The 17,379-nt window shown below is 50.9% G+C and overlaps 7 protein-coding genes across 7 annotated transcripts; 6 read left to right on the top strand and 1 right to left on the bottom strand.

Moving 5' to 3' along the window:
- Nucleotides 1–480: 480 nt before the first annotated feature.
- Nucleotides 481–1,778, top strand: KD926_005164 (uncharacterized protein; the record flags this gene model as incomplete). Its single annotated transcript, XM_053095472.1, has 4 exons — nucleotides 481–655; nucleotides 707–1,215; nucleotides 1,293–1,539; nucleotides 1,603–1,778. 4 exons carry the CDS (start codon nucleotides 481–483, stop codon nucleotides 1,776–1,778), a joined length of 1,107 nt encoding a protein of 368 aa, XP_052949869.1.
- A 607-nt stretch (nucleotides 1,779–2,385) lies between these two features.
- On the top strand, nucleotides 2,386–3,325 carry KD926_005163 (uncharacterized protein; the record flags this gene model as incomplete). Its single annotated transcript, XM_053095471.1, has 3 exons — nucleotides 2,386–2,561; nucleotides 2,617–2,802; nucleotides 2,857–3,325. The coding sequence occupies 3 exons, from the start codon at nucleotides 2,386–2,388 to the stop codon at nucleotides 3,323–3,325; spliced, it is 831 nt and encodes a 276-aa protein (XP_052949868.1).
- Nucleotides 3,326–3,913: 588 nt separating this feature from the next.
- On the bottom strand, nucleotides 3,914–4,885 carry KD926_005162 (uncharacterized protein; the record flags this gene model as incomplete). Its single annotated transcript, XM_053095470.1, has 3 exons — nucleotides 3,914–4,056; nucleotides 4,110–4,509; nucleotides 4,589–4,885. 3 exons carry the CDS (start codon nucleotides 4,883–4,885, stop codon nucleotides 3,914–3,916), a joined length of 840 nt encoding a protein of 279 aa, XP_052949867.1.
- Nucleotides 4,886–6,313: 1,428 nt separating this feature from the next.
- On the top strand, nucleotides 6,314–9,236 carry KD926_005161 (putative MFS multidrug transporter; the record flags this gene model as incomplete). The annotated part of the gene is made up of 5 exons (XM_053095468.1): nucleotides 6,314–6,534; nucleotides 6,845–6,999; nucleotides 7,313–8,794; nucleotides 8,851–8,895; nucleotides 8,953–9,236. The coding sequence occupies 5 exons, from the start codon at nucleotides 6,314–6,316 to the stop codon at nucleotides 9,234–9,236; spliced, it is 2,187 nt and encodes a 728-aa protein (XP_052949866.1).
- A 956-nt stretch (nucleotides 9,237–10,192) lies between these two features.
- KD926_005160 (4a-hydroxytetrahydrobiopterin dehydratase) lies at nucleotides 10,193–10,900 on the top strand (the record flags this gene model as incomplete). The annotated part of the gene is made up of 3 exons (XM_053095467.1): nucleotides 10,193–10,561; nucleotides 10,622–10,684; nucleotides 10,757–10,900. The coding sequence occupies 3 exons, from the start codon at nucleotides 10,193–10,195 to the stop codon at nucleotides 10,898–10,900; spliced, it is 576 nt and encodes a 191-aa protein (XP_052949865.1).
- Nucleotides 10,901–12,424: 1,524 nt separating this feature from the next.
- On the top strand, nucleotides 12,425–14,833 carry KD926_005159 (peptidase family M20/M25/M40 protein; the record flags this gene model as incomplete). Its single annotated transcript, XM_053095466.1, has 1 exon — nucleotides 12,425–14,833. The coding sequence occupies one exon, from the start codon at nucleotides 12,425–12,427 to the stop codon at nucleotides 14,831–14,833; it is 2,409 nt and encodes an 802-aa protein (XP_052949864.1).
- A 1,304-nt stretch (nucleotides 14,834–16,137) lies between these two features.
- On the top strand, nucleotides 16,138–17,379 carry KD926_005158 (uncharacterized protein; the record flags this gene model as incomplete). Its single annotated transcript, XM_053095465.1, has 2 exons — nucleotides 16,138–16,761; nucleotides 17,090–17,230. Coding segments are annotated over 2 exons (765 nt in total), but the record flags the coding sequence as incomplete, so codon positions are not given.

The following is a 17,379-nucleotide window of genomic DNA, read 5'->3' as shown; positions in this document are numbered from 1 at the left end:
TGCAGCTAGATTGAAAGAATCGGACCTTCATCATTCGATATTCCTAAGTGTACATTACTAGCAATTACGCCTAGAGAGACGGCCAACAGATGATATCATCCCCGGTCCATTAATCTCTCAACTATGCGGAGTTGACTATCGCGGGGAACGCTCATTAGCAAAAAGAATAATCCTGCACGCAAAGATCTGCCGGCAAGGGGAACTTAGACGATGATCGGCTGCTTGATCGCCCTCGATTTGTCGAATTGTCGAATGGTATCCACTTCGACGGTTGCAGCCGGCTGGCTTAGACTACATGCCACAATGTCATTGTGCATTGAGCGTGTCCATTCAATAATTCACGCACAAGGTGACATTCAGAAATGAAGAATGCGGAGATATCTTGCGGATACAGCTTGACCCACATCGAGGATGTTCAGTATAAATACTGGGGAGAAGTTAGGGCTCTAGAACGCCAGGGCAACAATCTCTATGATCATCATGAAGTCCGGTTGCTTATCGCTTCTTGTGCTGTCATCTATCGCTCTCGGTTCACCCGTAGCCAGCCAGGAAGACAAGAAGTATGCCATTCTCGACAATGACTGGGGCCCTGTCAGCTTTCTGCCATTTCTCATAGCAGCCAAGAGCGACGTTGACATCCTCGGACTAATATCAGGTACGCACCCTACCACCCAGCCACCTTTCCAACTAACAAGCAGAAATAAAGACACCGGGAATACTTGGCAACATCAATGCGCCCTCCATGCTCTCGCCAACCTCGAAATCGCCAATCTAACCTGCGTCCCGGTCTACCCCGGGGCCACCTGGCCACTCATCAACACCCCCCATCGCTTCCAGGCATGGGAAACTATCCACGGGGACCTCCCCTTCCAAGGTGCCTTTGCGCTCGAAAATCAAACCGCCGAGGCGGAAGGCAACGATCCCAGCTCGGGCGATCCCAATCGCGTAGTCCGCGGTGCCTTCGTCGAAGGGTTCCCGAACACCACCGTCAACGACTCGACCACCGGCGCGAACTTCCTGGTCGAGATGGTTCGCAAGTATCCGCATCAAGTGTCCATTTACTCTGCGGGAGCTCTGACTAATATCGCTCTCGCTGTGCGGAGTGATCCGTCGTTCGCGTCCCTGGCGAAGGAACTCGTCATTATGGGAGGGTATGTGGATGTCAACAGACTGCAGGTTACGGGGGACCATGAACAAGCAAATATCAATTCCGATGTACGTTCCAACAGTTAAATGCAGCCTAATTTATTACGACCAGGATTTCACAGAATAATGGCTCACAATCCCACCAGATTAACCTCATGATCGACCCCGAAGCCGCCAAGATCGCTCTGAACGCGGACTTCCCGGAGATCATCATCGCCGGAAACGTCGCCAACCAGGTCCAGTCCACGCAGGAGTATCTGGACGAAGTCTACGAAGTGCAGAACCCGCTGACAAAACTATTCCATGACCATTACGGCACCAGGTTTCCCTTCTGGGATGAGACGGCCGCTGCATTGATGGTGAATAAGTCCCTTGCTGTGAATACCACTACCGGTATGTTTGGTCTCTTCTCTGATTGGATTGTGGGTGGTGAAGTTACTGACGGGAATATTGTAGCCTATATCGATGTTGATATCTCCTACGGTAGTCCTAATTATGGGAATATTCATCTTTATCAGGCGGCCCTTGCGCCGAAGGGCTTGAGGACCGTGACCTTTGTGAATGAGATTGATGGAGAGGAACTGAAACGGGTGATGAAAGAGGCTATGCAGGATCCACCGACGTGTGATTAGTGTCTGCTTTTCGGAGAAAAGAGTACAATGTATAGAGACAGATCTATAGATCATAAGGAATCGACTGTTCTAGTGCGGGCTGTTTTTTTATTTGATTCGTGAAATAGAAATACATAATCGAATAGCAAAACCAGGGAAAAGCACACGCATGGACACACTAATTTTGAATGAAAAGTATCATTTTTTAGCCAAGATAAAGTTATTAACTAGAAGTTTGTACTTATAACAACCTAGCATTCCAGCGGATGTTTTATGTACATCATCCCGTTGTCTTCCGGTCCTCATGACGTACTCCAACAAGAAAATAAATGGTGAGTGGCAGACAGTCGAAACAAAGCAGCTCAACTTACTGATTTCTAAGCTAGACTTCTACTACCAAGGTAGTTGATGTGTAAACATTCACCCCAAGTTAGATCGTATCACATTTCATTCGATTCCTTCATTCCTCACCTTCGGTTGCCGCAGACGTGCTTCGCGGTTTTCGTTCGATTTCCTCCTTCCTCACCCTTGGGTTCCGCTCGATTTGGTCGTGGCTTTTAACTGACACCTTCCTTACACGATAATTCTGGACATAGCTCCTCCGTTGTCATCTCTCTCCCTGCCAGCCATGTCTTCCATGAACCATCCCCGTCTTTCCGTCCTTCCCACAGAGAGTGAACCAGTCAGGATGCACGTAATCTCAAAAGTTGAAGAGATCTTGCAAAAGTCAGAACAAGGGAAGATACTTATTACGCCGGGCGAATTCAACGACGTGGAAGACTTTCTAGAAGGAAAGAAACTTAAGTAAGTGTACTAATCATGTCTACGTGCGCTCGCTAATAGATGACTACGTTTGAAGGTACAGCTACAACTCCGCGAGTGGGTACCTGCGATTCTATATGCCTTCGTGGATTCACGAGAGTCTCGCCGACTGGATAAAGGAATGGGAGTCTGGAATGGCCGCCTCAGGCGATCTGCGCCCGGGATCACTCAGGATGCCTGCAAATGTCCAGCTTCAGAACTTCCTTGGAATCTACTCTGACAGGTACACCAACCATAACATGTTCTCCTGTATCATGACTCTAAGAATATTCTATAGTCGAAAAATCCCCGACACTTTCCTGATCCCTAAAGGCGATGACATATGGCCGGCGACTGCGTTCGAGATTGATGATAGCGAACAATACGACGATCTGAAGTGTGATGCAGATCTGCTGCTACAAGGGTCAGAGGGACAGATAGGGACTGTTGTGCTAGTGAAACTGGACCCTCTCAGAAACAATCAAACATGCGTTCAATCTGGCTTTGTGGAAATATACACCTACGACTCGGAGTCCGGCAAAAGCCGCCAGCGGGGAAAACGGATGGTGAGCCAACTCGTTATTGTTTTGTGGGATTTACAAGGTGCTGATTACAATCTATACTCTTTTCCCCCCTCCGAGAAATCATTCCCATCAACGGATCCAACTCGAATGGGGGGATCTCCTTCGGGAGCGTTTGGACCTTTGTATCTCACAAAGGCAGAAGCCGGCGCCGTTAACTCTCGACGCTCTGCGGGATGTCATTGAAGAAAATACACGAAGGTACATGAACCAGCGAGCAAGATAAAATGCGGGAAGTTTATACTATACCTCGAATGATGCCGAACTAGCGATGGTGTCAAGAACGACAAGCGATATTAGAGTAACAGTAGAATTACTAAATTACTGGTTATATTTTGGCGTCAATGACAGGACGTAAAATTGTGGAGAGCTGCAGGCCAATGAATCTGTTGTTTTCTCGTTTAGTTATTCGTAACTATGACTACATGGTCAATAATAGATACAACTTCCACGCTGAAATCACAAATATCACATACGCGGCGCTGGGAAATGAAAGGAGTCGGTAATGAGTCCAGATCGACACCATGTGAAGACGCTCATCTACCAGTACACTGCAGCCGCAGATGGGCCTCGAGGGGCTGGCTGCATGGTCCTGCACTTGATCCCTCACTTTGTGTGCCAACAATGCATCGGACAGCAAATATGGCCATCGGGTGACTGGTCCAAAATGTGGTTTCCCGGATAAGATTGTGTGTAATTCACGGCGTTTGGGGAGAGGCGATAATTGGTGAAAATGCCGGACATGCATGGACCAAGGGTTCATGTTTCTCGGGCTCATGTCTTGTCCGTGGAATCTTCGGCGGATTCTGTGTCGGCAGCAGAATGGGGATCGGCCGGTCCGGCCCCTTGGCTGGCTGGGGTCGCGCTGGACTGGGAAGCGCCGGCAGTAGGGCTGCTCAATTCGCTAACCTGGCGCTCTGTCGAGCTGGTTAACAAAAAGTCTTGATGTTAAGAGAGCTTCGAGACTTACCCAAGTCGCGGATCCGCTGTCGAAGAATTTGATTCTCTCTGCTGAGCATCATTGCCTCGGCATGGTAGAAAGCGCCCTCATCCCTACTTCCTCGCCGTGGACTTTCGCCCAGGCCGGTAATCCCTTCTAGACCATCTACGCCGCGGGGAGAATCAACCGATGGCCGGAGACTGGGCGAGGCGGCCTGGCTAGACGGTCGCGATGGTCGGCGGCTGGACAATGCCGAAGTAATCTGCGCGGATGGTCGGCTGCCGCCGGTTGGCAGCAGAGGTAGGACAGAGGGGAGCTGCGAAAGCGCAGGGGCTGAATCATCGATGGCAATGTTGTGTGAAGACTGTTGCTGTTGCTGTAATTGCTGCAACTGAGTTTGTTGGCTGCGGATCATATGCAGGAGTCGGTTCTAGAACAAAAAATAATTAGCGATCCTGCAGGAATCCACGGTCTCGTACAATGGGACGATGACACTCCAGTGATCATACCACTTGCGCCTCTTGTTCCTGTTCGAGTTCCTGGTGCAGCTCTCCCAACGAAGGGGCACGTTGGTGGTGCGGGTCCCCGGTGGCGATGATCGGGCTGCCCCCAAGACTGGAGGGACTAGACGCCCGGAGCGCATGGTGGCTGAGGGAGGAGGGAATGGAATCTCCAGCCGGGTCATTGCCATTGTTCGGGTTCAGATTGGTAGATCGACGACGTTCCGGGCCCGACATTCCCGACCGGGATGGCCGACGAGGGATGTCGATGGCATGATTATGAGTGTGGTTGCCAGAGGTGCTCATCGTGGCGGTTGGTGCAGGGGAGATGCCCGACGAAGAATGTTGCGAAGGTAGGGAGTCAGACGAAGTGGGGATGTTCCGTGGTTGACGCGGGGAGGTCGAGGAGAGGGAGGGGGGAAGTGAGTTAATATCAGGACACATCCCTAGAAACGTGGGAGATGATGAAATGGAATTCAGAAACCAGCAGCCTAGAGCGTTGATGCCGATTCTAATTTGAGAATTCTCGCTGCGAACGGAGAAATGTAGAGAGACAAGATGTGCATCGAAGTAAGACAAACAGTCCTGACTGGTTGAAGGAGGACCCCTCCCTTGGAAGGCGGTCACTCTTTCTGCCCGCTCTATCTCGGGCGGTTACCTCCGGCCGGCTTGCCGTATGCGGCTAAGTGTGCCCTCACTGCTTGCAGCCTGAGGATGAAAACACACGTGATTTTCTGTGGCATGTCGAACGGGTTTCCCAATAAGGAGAGCGCTCCGTGTTCTATCCTTTGTCGTCACACACTGAAGACTGGCAGACACCCGGAGTACAGATCCACGCAGTACTGTATGTCCCTCCCATCTGACATAAGTGGAGTCAGGATGTTCGCGTCCTCAGCGGATTGCCTTAGGCTCGAACCGCTAGGCCTTTAGCTTGGGACGGTTCGCAAATCAGCCGCTTTAAGGGCGCCTTAGGGTGCTTGTTGCCGCTAGCCCATACAGTTGTGAATTATGATGTGAGTGGCACCACGTAGGACTACAATCTCCTGGTGATCGCGACTTTTAAGGCCACCCCGACTTGTCGAGCCTTGGATTTGATGCACCACAGGGCCTCTTTATCCTTCTAGTCTGATGACAACTGGGGGCGAGAAAATAGTCATGTAAAGTAAATGGAAAAGAGGAGAGACGGTGTCTTACCTCTACGAAATAAGTCCGAAAAATATACAGAGACATACTCTAATTCCACTCCGTACACAATATGCATAGCATTAAATTGGATAATTCCACCTGGTCCCTGGGCGGCGATCATGTTGTTGGCGCCCATTGACGTCATCCCGTGTTACCTCCGGGGGCACAACATGGAATCAATCTACGGAGTACACCTGTGTAAGCCCTTCTCCCCAAATTCTTTGTCTGACCACCACCCTGGTCAACATATAGTCATAGTCACCTTAGCCATCTTTGTTTAACCGTCTGGAGCCTTTAAGGTTTCTCTCACGCCTCCCTGGGGGAAATCCATGGCCACCATGCCAGCTCCTTGCGTCACGGCGTGCAGCCTACCACCCGACTAGCCCTAGTCACTGATAGTCCGCATACATTTGACCGTATTTCATTTCCCCAGAAAATTAAAATTGTTTGTTGACTGTTTATTTACTCCTACCAAAGTCTGGCCAATCTAATTTCTGTAAGCTGCAACCCAATTCCTGCACCTTCGTTACAATTGTGGGCCTGCGCCCGATGGCGTCCGATACCACGATTCCCGAAGCGGGCATTCCATCGAGTCTCTCGGCCCAGAACGGTTCTCTCACAGCAACCCAGAGTGGAGATGCCGAGATCTTGGGGAAGCTCTTCCTCTTGCGGCCTGCAGTTGATCATCTGTTGGGTGCTGTGGAGACTTTGCCCAATCTCCGCCACTTAGAGAGTCAAGTCATGATGCCGGGAGGATATGCCATCCCACGGTACCGGCACTAGATACTAGACAGCTGTAGGGAAATGAGAGCCTGCAGCCAAAGAACCTTTTAGCATGCATGGCAAGTAGAATTCTCTCAACCCACACCATATTGGCTGGGTTTTCCTCGGAGGGGGTTCCTGGCGTATGTCGCAAATCTCGCTCCAGAGGGTTTGCGCCACCAGCATCATGAGGGGGGAAGGAACAGTGATCTTGGGACCGAAATCAAGAATGGAGGTCACTTTTGCCATTATGCAACCGCAAATCTGGCCCACGGCGTGATTGGTCCGATAGGATCTAAGTGCACCGATCATGTGCAGCTATATCGAAGCGAACCGGCGGAGGGCGACGGAAACCCCGAGAAGTCGCATTTCCATACTTGACCGGGACTCTCTTGACTTTTCCTTCCCGTCGGGGGTTCCTGCCTGGCATGGCCTGGCCAGTCACCTCGCGTTCTATATCCTTCCCTGGATTCGTACATTTAAATCCCCGGTTTTTCTTTTTCTTTTGCTCCGTCCGGTCCTCCTTCCATCTTATTTAACTCTCTCATCCCGCCGCATCCTTCCCGCCTCTTCTCACCACAACTTCATCTTACCCTCTATCCTGCCTTACTCTATATACTGATCTAGAATTATCTGGTCGGCCGAGAACACTTTACTTCATTGGGTAAGTATTTTATCATCACAAATAGGTAGTGAGATACCTCGGCACAATTCAATTCACATTGCATCTCCGCTTTTCAGTCTCCAAGCAGAAGAAAAGATGGCTGTTACTGACAACTTTCCTAGTCACTGTGATGTCCAATCCTCCCCGTCAGAATATGGACAGGGAGAAGGAGGATGGCTCGGAGGCATCTTCTTCGACCCGTACGGATGCGAACGCTCTCCCCGACAACGAAAAAGACGACGTTCCACAACTCCCTAAGTCTCGACTCGGCTTGGCTAATGACCCGGCGGCTGGAACGACCTTGCATCAGCTCGAGCATACTGTTTCGGAAAAGATCGAACTGACCGAAGAAAATTGTTACGACCAACTTGGCTACGCTTTCCCCGAATGGAGAAAGTGGATGATCATCATCGTGATTTTCCTTGTCCAGACCTCGATGAACTTCAACACCAGCCTTTATTCGAATGCCGCCACCGGAATATCCGAAGAGTTTGGAGTGAGTATGCAGGCCGCTCGGTGTGGTGCCATGATCTTCCTGGTTTTGTACGCCTTCGGCTGTGAGCTCTGGGCTCCTTGGAGTGAAGAGCTGGGCCGAAAGCCAATTCTACAACTCAGTTTGTTTCTCGTCAACGTGTTCCAGCTCCCCGTTGCGCTCGCACCTAACTTTGCCTCGATCATGGTTGGCCGTGCTCTTGGTGGTCTAAGTTCAGCTGGTGGCTCCGTCACCTTGGGCATGATCGCCGATCTTTGGGAGGCTGATGACCAGCAATACGCTGTTGCTTGCGTTGTCTTTTCTTCCGTCGGTGGCTCAGCTCTGGGCCCAGTTGTGGGTGGGTTTGTGGAAGCCTATCTTCCTTGGCGTTGGAATATCTGGATTCAGCTCATATTTGGAGGATTTGTGCAAGTCGCCCACCTACTGTTGGTACCCGAGACTCGAACGACAATCATGATGGATCGAATCGCCAAAAAGAAGAGAGAGAGTGGAGAGGAGCCGAATCTCTACGGACCCAACGAGCTTGTTTCCTTCCGTGAACGCTTCTCTGCCAGGGAAATTCTCGTCACCTGGGTTCGGCCGTTCAAGATGTTTTTGACAGAACCTATCGTGCTGTGTTTGTCCCTACTCAGTGGTTTCAGCGACGCTTTGATATTTATCTTCATCCAGTCCTTTGGCCTTGTATATGATCAGTGGAACTTCAGCACTGTCGCTAAAGGCCTGGCCTTTATCCCAATCCTTATCGGATATTTTATCGCGTGGCTTTCCTTCATCCCGGTCATTCGAAGGAACATTGGAGAGCGGCGAATGAAGCCAGACGACGAGCATACACAATACGAGTCGCGATTGTGGTGGCTGCTTTACACGGCCCCTTGTTTGCCAATTGGATTGATCGGCTTCGCGTGGACCAGCTTGCCTCACGTGCATTGGATAGGTACCATGATCTTTTCCGCAGTTGTCGGCATTGCCAACTATAGCATCTACATGGCTACCATCGACTACATGATTTGTGCTTACGGTCCTTATTCGGCTTCTGCCACCGGTGGAAACGGATGGTCCAGAGACTTCCTGGCTGGTGTGCTCACGATTCCTGCCACGCCTTTCTACACCAGTGAGTAGTTATCCCATGAGCTCTATTCATTCAATTGCTGACAAACGTCTCATTAGATATTGGCGGTGAACGTCATCTGGAATATGCGTCCACTATTCTATGTAAGTTTCGGTTCCATACGCCCTCTCAGAAGATACAAAACTAACCTAGACACCTAGTCTGCATATCATTTATACTTGTTATTGCCGTGTACGTGATCTACTGGTACGGTCCAGTTCTTCGGAAGAGGTCGCCATTCGCCCAGCAACTGTCCGATGCGCGAGTCGAGATCCAGTCTGCCGGACGCCGACTCTCTAAAATCCCCTCCGGTTCTCGAGCCAACTCCTTTGCACGATCGCAACAAAACTTGCGGATCCGCCAGAATTTTGGAAGTCGTCCCGGTAGCTACGTGGCGTCCCGGGGAAATTCGCGCAACAACAGCCTGTCCTACGGGGGCGTATAAGAACGAGAAACTGGGTCCGATCAACCGAATAAGATAAAGAATGTGTACGTCGAGTATGAGACACTCACGTTCGCAAATACAATGTTTAGGGTGAGACAGGGTTCCTTTGATGGATGATCATCAGCTCTGGCTTCAGACTTCGAAGACGAGCCTGGATTTGGTAGAAAATGTTTAATTGCAGCATGGCGCTTGAAATTCCCTGGTGAATGTTTTGTATACTTTGTTTTGGGGAGTTCATGCAGTGGAAGTCTATATTTCTTCTGTTCTTGTGTATACCATGCCTCGGGTTTATTTTACAACGCCAATGATATGAAGATCTTCTTCTATACGGAATCCTCATTATTAATTTAACTTAGGGCGATGCTACCGTTTGTAACAGGGACCTCCTTGGCTCTTCCGAAAATACCACGGGGAAACTGAGCATGTGTCCGACTGTCCGCAAGGCACGATCTGGGGAACATACTCCATCGACTGATCTCCATCGTGTGGAGATACCCGCTTTGGAGCACGACGTCACAATCCCGAGGCGACTCCTCCGACGTCATCGGACCAGCTGCGGAAGGGGCGTTCATTGTTCGCCAAACCTACCATCAACGTTACTGGGTTTCGGGGATTGCCTGTATTTGGGAGTTACTTGTCATCTGGTAGAAGGATCTAGCAAAATGATTCCACAACACGTGGCATCGCATCATTCTGAAGCACTTGGCGGGCAGAGTTGCGCCAGATACCTTGGGCCGTTAAATTAATCAGGGGAACGCAAACAAATACAAAACCCTGAACAGTAGCAATTCCAATATTCTGTTAATTAATGGGCAGGGCACTGCTGTAACGTCGAGGCTCATCACCGCTACACCGCGATCATGTGACCTACGAGCTGTTGAGCGCAACTGTGGAGCAAATGGAGCTTCGGCCAGTTCACACTCTGTGTTTGAGACCAGCCTGGCGATTCCCACACCATGGAATCCATAGTGACTTCTGTGCAACGCCCCAGTCGAGCGCTGTTCTCACACATCTGCCATTTGAATCGTGGTTACACCCCAATCACCCCTCAATTGTCGTCGCTTCCCTCTCGCTCCCTCCGCCCATTGTCATCCTCTGTCCGCGCCGCTACCACCACCATTCCTCATCGCAAAAACACTCGATCTTTCGAAATAGCTATTCGAGGCTTATCGACTATGGCTTCTGAGCCCCAGTTCGCGGAAGGTATCGACGTTGAGCAGTGGCGGCCCCGGGTGGACACACTGGTCGGGAACGGTTGGAAACTGGATGAGGACGGAACGGGCGTGCTGAAGACGTACTATTTCAAGACGTATTTCAAGGCAGTGGTGAGTTTTTCCTGGAATCACCTGTTTTTCTGCGACCCAGGGTGAAGCTAACACGAACAGAGCTTTGTCAATGTCATCGCGTCGCAGAGTGCGGCCGAAAAACATCACCCTACTATGACCGTGGTAAGTAATACATAAACCGGGGATAAGTGACCATCTCGAGGAGAAGATGCTAATGTTAGTGACTCATTATAGAGGATTGGTTCTGTTGATGTCCACTGGACAACGCATCGCCCCCGTGGTCTCACTGATAAGGACTTGACCATGGCGCAACACTGCGACGAGGCGGCGGAGATGATGGGCTCGGTGGACCAAGACAAGGGCAAGAAATGTGGATAGATCCTTGCGCTGGAGGGATCCCGGACGTAAGGGCTTACTTAATAGTTTGGCATTCAACTAGTTAGTTCGTTCATGATGCAGCATGTTATGTAAAATTTGTTCTTATTGTCTTTTTTCGAGGGCAACAGAAAATGAAAGTTTGTTGTTTCGGCATGGGCGGGTTAGTCAGCCACCTAAGCCCTGCAGTGCATAGCGTGCATAAACCCTCGTGTTGTTGCTTGTTTGAGGTTTGTTTGGACCCCGATCTCACTTCTCATCTTCATCTGATCCTCTCAGACTCAGATGGACCGCCCTCCGTCGAGACTCCAAAAGGTCGCGCCCAATCTGGGCTCGGCAACACCACCGTCCATCGACTATTTTCGAGAACTCCACTTTTATGAACGCCTAGGGAGGTTTCGCCTGGCTGATCAGAGTCACACTAATCCCCTTAGCGGAAAACCGTTATCCGGTGTGGATCCCCCTCGAGGGGCTGATTCAGGGGGGGGCCTCAGCCTGTGACTCTCGTTAAGGACGATCGAGTTCTCTTCAAAGATGGTCTTGCGACTCTTTTGCCGATGGGGAGATCCGTCGGGATAGCGCATCTCCAGGCTCGGGTCTGGACACAATCCTGCCGACTTCTTCGTTGCCTGTTGCTTCATCCATCCTCTCTCCACTCAGGGGTTCGCTTCTGACCAACCGTTTCAGATCTGCTCACCATTTCGCTGCGACTAACATTGTGAGCTTTTCTTAGTCACGGAACTAGTGCATGGCCAATTTCAGTTTTAATTTAAGCACAAAGAAAAGAGAAAAAATTATTACGCTGGGTTAGTGACTTGAATGGGAGGGGGGGAAAGAGTCTGGACTTCTTCTCGTGTCCATAACATCCCTCTCTTTTTCCCTTGCCCTGTACTTTTTTTGAACGACTGACTGATTCGTTACCACGGCCAATTCCTTAGAGATGACGATGATGGCTCTGCAGTAGCCGGACCGCCCCAACTGATCTACCGCAACGGGCTGAATAAGTCTCGTTTCCCACTTCCTGCCGTCTTATTTCAGCCTCAAAAGCCAGTTCAGCCGTGTGCTGCAGTCCACGCGGAACAAGCCTACTTCGGATCAGCCCTATCCCCTCCATCCATTGGGGCTGCGCCTGCAGACTTCGCCCTTGCTCACCACGCAATCAATTGGTTGCTGCCCGTCTTTCTCGCGCCGGAATCAATGCGCGACGATTCCGCCGCATTTGTCTGCCCACCCTCCAAGTGCCATGCGATTTCCCCTCGACACCTACGTGGACCAAGACAACCGATACCTCCACTCGCTCTCTCCAGCCGTTCCATGCTCGATTCAATGATACAGTCGCTGCATTCACATCGCGTCCCTACGTTTTTTTATCACTCCCTGTGTCTCGCACATCGAGACTACCGTTCACGAGTGACGCTGCCCGCTCGGAGGATCTACGACATCATACCATAGTTACAATATATTGAAAGCCCCGTTTTTGCGGGCTCCAGGAACGAAGGGCAGGGCCCTGCATATAGTGTGAGGAGAATGGCATTGGAAAATGATCAGTCTCCATCATCGGTCGGCGAGCGAAGGGGTCAACCGCTCGCGCCGTTACAAACCAATTTCAGCCGTCCAACCTCTCGACCACTCCTTGTTACCTCTCCTCGCGGCACGCAACGGCCACGACCGGAGGATTATCAGAATGACGAAGAGCACAACGAACGGGTCCCGCTGCAGCCAACCCCGGTGAAGCGTCAATCTTCCAAATCGGGGCTCCGCGGCCTGTTCGGTCGTGAAAAGACTGCGCGCAAAGCGCCCAGTGAAGCCAAGCTATCAGGCATTGACGAGGTACAGCCCTCTGCGCCCAATGGCGAGCCGGGGCCTTCAGCGCCTTTGTCGCCTATATCCTCCTCAACCCCAGTTGCGGTGCCTTCCTCGGCAGTAGAGCCCCCTCATCGCGCCAAGACGCCCTCTAAGTCTCGTGGAAGGCAGAGCGAGGACAAACCGGGTTCGGATGATACCGCGTGGAAACCGCCGCCTCTCTTCCAGGCGTTTCCTCAGTCCATCAGACATGATACTCTGCCGTGTCCCGGACTATCAGTTGACTCAATTCTTCGATTTCACGCAACCTCGGCTGCCAAGCGCGATGAGGACCATTCGGCTCAGAATGCAAACAAGGGAAACGACGACGCTGCAGGTCGCAAGAAAAAGGAAGATAAGGAGAAAAGGAAACACCTACGCACCCTCTCCGATACAATCGGGAAGACTGAATGGTCGCAGAAGATCTATGTGTTGACCACAAGCGGTTACATTCTACAGTACTCTGCCGGCGGGAAACACGACCGTTTTCCTGAGAAGATGCTGCAGCTCGGCCCAAAGTCTGTGGCTTTCGCCAGCGATGCGATTCCAGGAAAGCACTGGGTTTTACAGGTGTCGCAATCCTCGGAGGAGCAGCCGTCCACAAGCACGGACACGCATCGACCCTTGTTATCGCGGTTTGGGTTCCATCGATCACACGCCAAGCGACTCGCGCGCAGCTTTCTACTCGTCTTTCATACCCCCGAAGACCTGAGTTCGTGGCTTTTGGCCGTTCGAGCCCAGATCGAGGCACGTGGTGGTAAGAAATATGTCACCGAACGGGTCTTTGACGATGATATGGAACATCAGCTACATTCTCAAACCAGTGCCCGTCAATTGGTTAGGAAAGATCCGAACCGGTTTTCGCAAACTTTTCTGCAGCCTCAGCAGTCGATTACTTCCGATGAACAAGAGTCAACTCTTACCAATCAATCTCGCCGGAGCTCACATGTTTCACACCACCGCCGGTCGTTGGTCATGCCGGGTGGTCCTGAATCTCGCTCCGAGTCCATCTCGACGACCCACACCGAAGTGACTACGCCCGTCGGTGGCACTGGACAAGGGCGCTTTTACTCCTCAGTTTCCCCGGGAGGCGTTCCAATGTCGCCTCCGAAGAATGAGAAGAGCGCCATCTCCACCGTGCTGTCTGCCCTAGATAGTTCTGCCAGCCCAATCTTGTCTACTCCCCGGAAGAGACAGTCGCTGAACCTTCAGCAAGCGGCAACCACGGAAACCCCCGAAATTCCCAGGTCACAGTCCGTCGCTCCAGACCCTCTGCTGCGAAGTGCCTCGCCCCCTGCTCCAAATTTCAGCGTTCCATCCTTCAGCCAGCGATTTGCGGCAAGGGATGGGTCAACTCGACTGAGTCGTATACCCCCGTCTATGCACGGTAATGATATGCCCGTTGATCCGGCCGAGATCATGTCTACTTTCTCCTCTCCGCCTCAGTCTCCAGGGAAGCCCCCGAGTAATTTCGGGCCGGGATACGGGAACGAACAACAATTGCCCAGTCATGACACCCCGAGAAAGCCATTGCGCGTTTCCAACTCCGAGGACTCCCTCGCAGATCCCCAGCGGAGCCAGGAGCCTAAGCCACATCGCTTTTCTCGGATCCCCAAGAACCATATGGCGGCCCCGCCGACGACGTCGCATTCATCCCGACCCCTCAGCGCCATCAAGAACGAAGCTATCGAGTCACGCGTCAACGCGCCCCTTCCACCCTTGCCTCCAGGTGCACCCGATCCATCTGCTCAACGCGATCAAAAACCCAACAGGACTTCTGTCCTCCATCGTGCCGATTCTGGTGGCCGTCCCGGTGGCCCTCCCATGCCGCGACGCAAGAGTATGCCGGGGCTTACCGTCGGACCACCCTCCGTGCCTCCTCCCAACTGCCCACTGCCAAAGATCCCGTCCCCGGTTGATCCTGCTGCGCATGACTGGCCAGAGCCACCGGCTTCGGATCAACGGGCTGGTACTCCTAGTCGGCCGAGGGGCAAGTTCCGACTCAGTTCCATGCCTCACCCTCCTGCCAATGGACGTACGACCCCGAGCGGCCAACGTTCTGCATCTCGACAATCAAGGATGCCGGTCAACTGACACCGGAACGGAAGACTTCCATTATAACTATGATTTTAACTCTTATGGAGCACCCTATTTTCTCACAGATCCATACGCTACCTTCGATACCGTTTTCCTTTGACCTACTACAACTATTGATCCAACTCACTTTCATACGTCGCCACGCATCCCGAATTTTCTTTTCTCCGTCGACTTTGACAGTCGACGACCTGTCTGATCAATAATTAAACTACGCACCACGTATCTTACCGTTCTAACATGTCGTGTCTACGATGCCTTTTCTTTACTTTTGCTCATACACTTCGATACCACTCATTCCTTGTCATTTTTCCTTTCTTCCTATTACATTCAATATTCTTCTCATACTCACTCTTATTCTCTGCTCAAATATTCACTTTGCAAGTTTGGTTTCTTTATTTCTCTTTCACAGCGATGCATGATTCAGGATATCCGACGCTGTCAACACGTTTCTTCACATACGATTGACTCTTTTTTCTTCGAGTATTTTTGTCAACTGATACAATTCTTGTTTGTCTTATCTTTTGGATATTTGTTTTATATATTTTGTACATACATACCTAAAGAGAGCTTGGGTCGAATCCGTTGATTTATTTTTCGACGGTTTAGGTTAGCATTATAGATTTTTGCATATATTTTCTCTTCGTTTTGATTGTTCCGGTTGTTGATAACTATATAGAGACTGGTCTGGATTGTTTGGGGGTTAGATTCGTACTGTCCATTGCAATGAATGATTGAAGTGGGTCAGCTATATATTTCGGCACTGATTTCTTCACAGTTCTGTTGGGGCCGTTCATGATTCTTTGTATTCTTCAGCAGGAATAAGTTGGAAGAAGAATTCACCACTTATCTCTCTTGTGTCTAAGTGAAGTTAACTCGACGCAGCAAGCTACGGGCGAGGCGCTAGAGGCAACCCGACGTTCACTCCGAGAAGCAGAAGCCACGATTGCCACTCATCGAACTGAACCAAGCAAAGGACAACCTCCAACACGCGCTGAATGTCACATATATCACCTGCCCCCCTTTGAAGACGGCTATGGCCGGGTAGACCTACTCTTCGAAAAATCTTCTTACCAACCTTACGTGGGTCCTCATTCTTCACCATACGCACACACACACTAATAAACGTCAGGTTCCGTTGCCTTCCTAATCTGCGGATAACAAGGCTAGAGAAAAGGATGACGCCCAAACGCTAATTACTATCTGTGAGGGTGAGACAGAGGAGGCCATATATCTCAATGGAGCCCAGTGGAAACATGCACAATTCCACGTGCGAATCATGGACCCTGATGGCAAATAAGCTAATGTATTCCTTCCGGAAAGCTGGATACCAAAGAACACTGGTATCATCCCTTACTCACGACCGCTCTTACTCCACGCCGATTCTGAGCACCGACTCAGATCCGATTGCCAAGATGGGCAAAGCGAACAAATTCCCTCCAGGCGCGTCTGCCTCGCGGAACGCTGGTGACGACAAAAGGGCAGTATATCTGCTGATCGGCAGCGACGACTGGACCGACACAATGGGCCAATACAAAAGGTACTGCGATTCGCAAAGGGAAAAAAACGCGGGTCTATATCCACGCACCAAGGCCGCTCACTGTCCTTGTTATGTATGGGCCAATGGTGGAAGGCAGGTGGACCAAGCGGCAAGTAGAGGCAAAGAACCATCTTTGCGAGTCCATCCAAGAACGATGGCAAATTTCTACTCTTCTGGTGCTCGGCAGGCTATCAATCCGTTTGCCGTTCTGGTTTCTAACCCAGGGGAGATTGAGGCAGCGATCAACATTGTCCTCAATGTCCCCGGCATAACCTGGAAAGCCTCCCAGCATAACGTCATAAAGTCGCTTTCCCGATTCCCGGACCGTTTTTTAATCGTTCAAGGGTTTCCGGGGACGGGCAAAACCCTCACTTTGATCCCAGTCGCGGTATTTGCCGTTTGCTAGGCTTGCATGTCATTTACACTACTCCCACGCATTTTGCTGGTGATGCGGCATGGAAGATGGCCGATAAATTCATGCAACTGGCAGAAATATTTATAGACGTCTTGCATGTTTACAGACCCCTCGGAAGGCAGGGCTTTCCAAACCCACGGAAGGGACATACGAAAAAAGGTAGCCACATATGAGCAGAAATACCTTGACCCAGCGGAGCTCATATAAATGGGCCCGATGCTGCAACGTGCTCTTGACGACAATTCTTTTGTTCCAACGACTTTATCTGGTCCCTCGGGATTGGCGAATAGATACTCAACAGTGCCACATGCATTTCCCGCAGCTATCCCCCTCAGAGGAATTATCGGAGGACTTGATCGGCAAAACAAAATACGCTGACCCCACGGTGGTCACGGATTTGAACTGCTTGTTCGGAAAGAACCATGAAGCCGCTCGGGCATACGTACGTTCTTATCGAGCAGGCGCGAGAAAGGCGGCTACCGAAGCAATATAGAAAGCCTTTCAGTATGTGTCAGTTGACTTGGTCATTGCCCTAAGCAGATATCCTATCGATTCAACTGAATGTAGGTATATGCTCGGTGGGTAAAAGTG

Source organism: Aspergillus affinis (assembly GCF_023601865.1).
Source record: "Aspergillus affinis strain CMG 70 chromosome Unknown NODE_252_length_17379_cov_89_521674, whole genome shotgun sequence".
Classification (NCBI taxonomy): Eukaryota; Fungi; Ascomycota; class Eurotiomycetes; order Eurotiales; family Aspergillaceae; genus Aspergillus; species Aspergillus affinis.
Note: the sequence above shows the minus strand (reverse complement) of the source record. Positions and strands in the feature narration are given on the sequence as shown.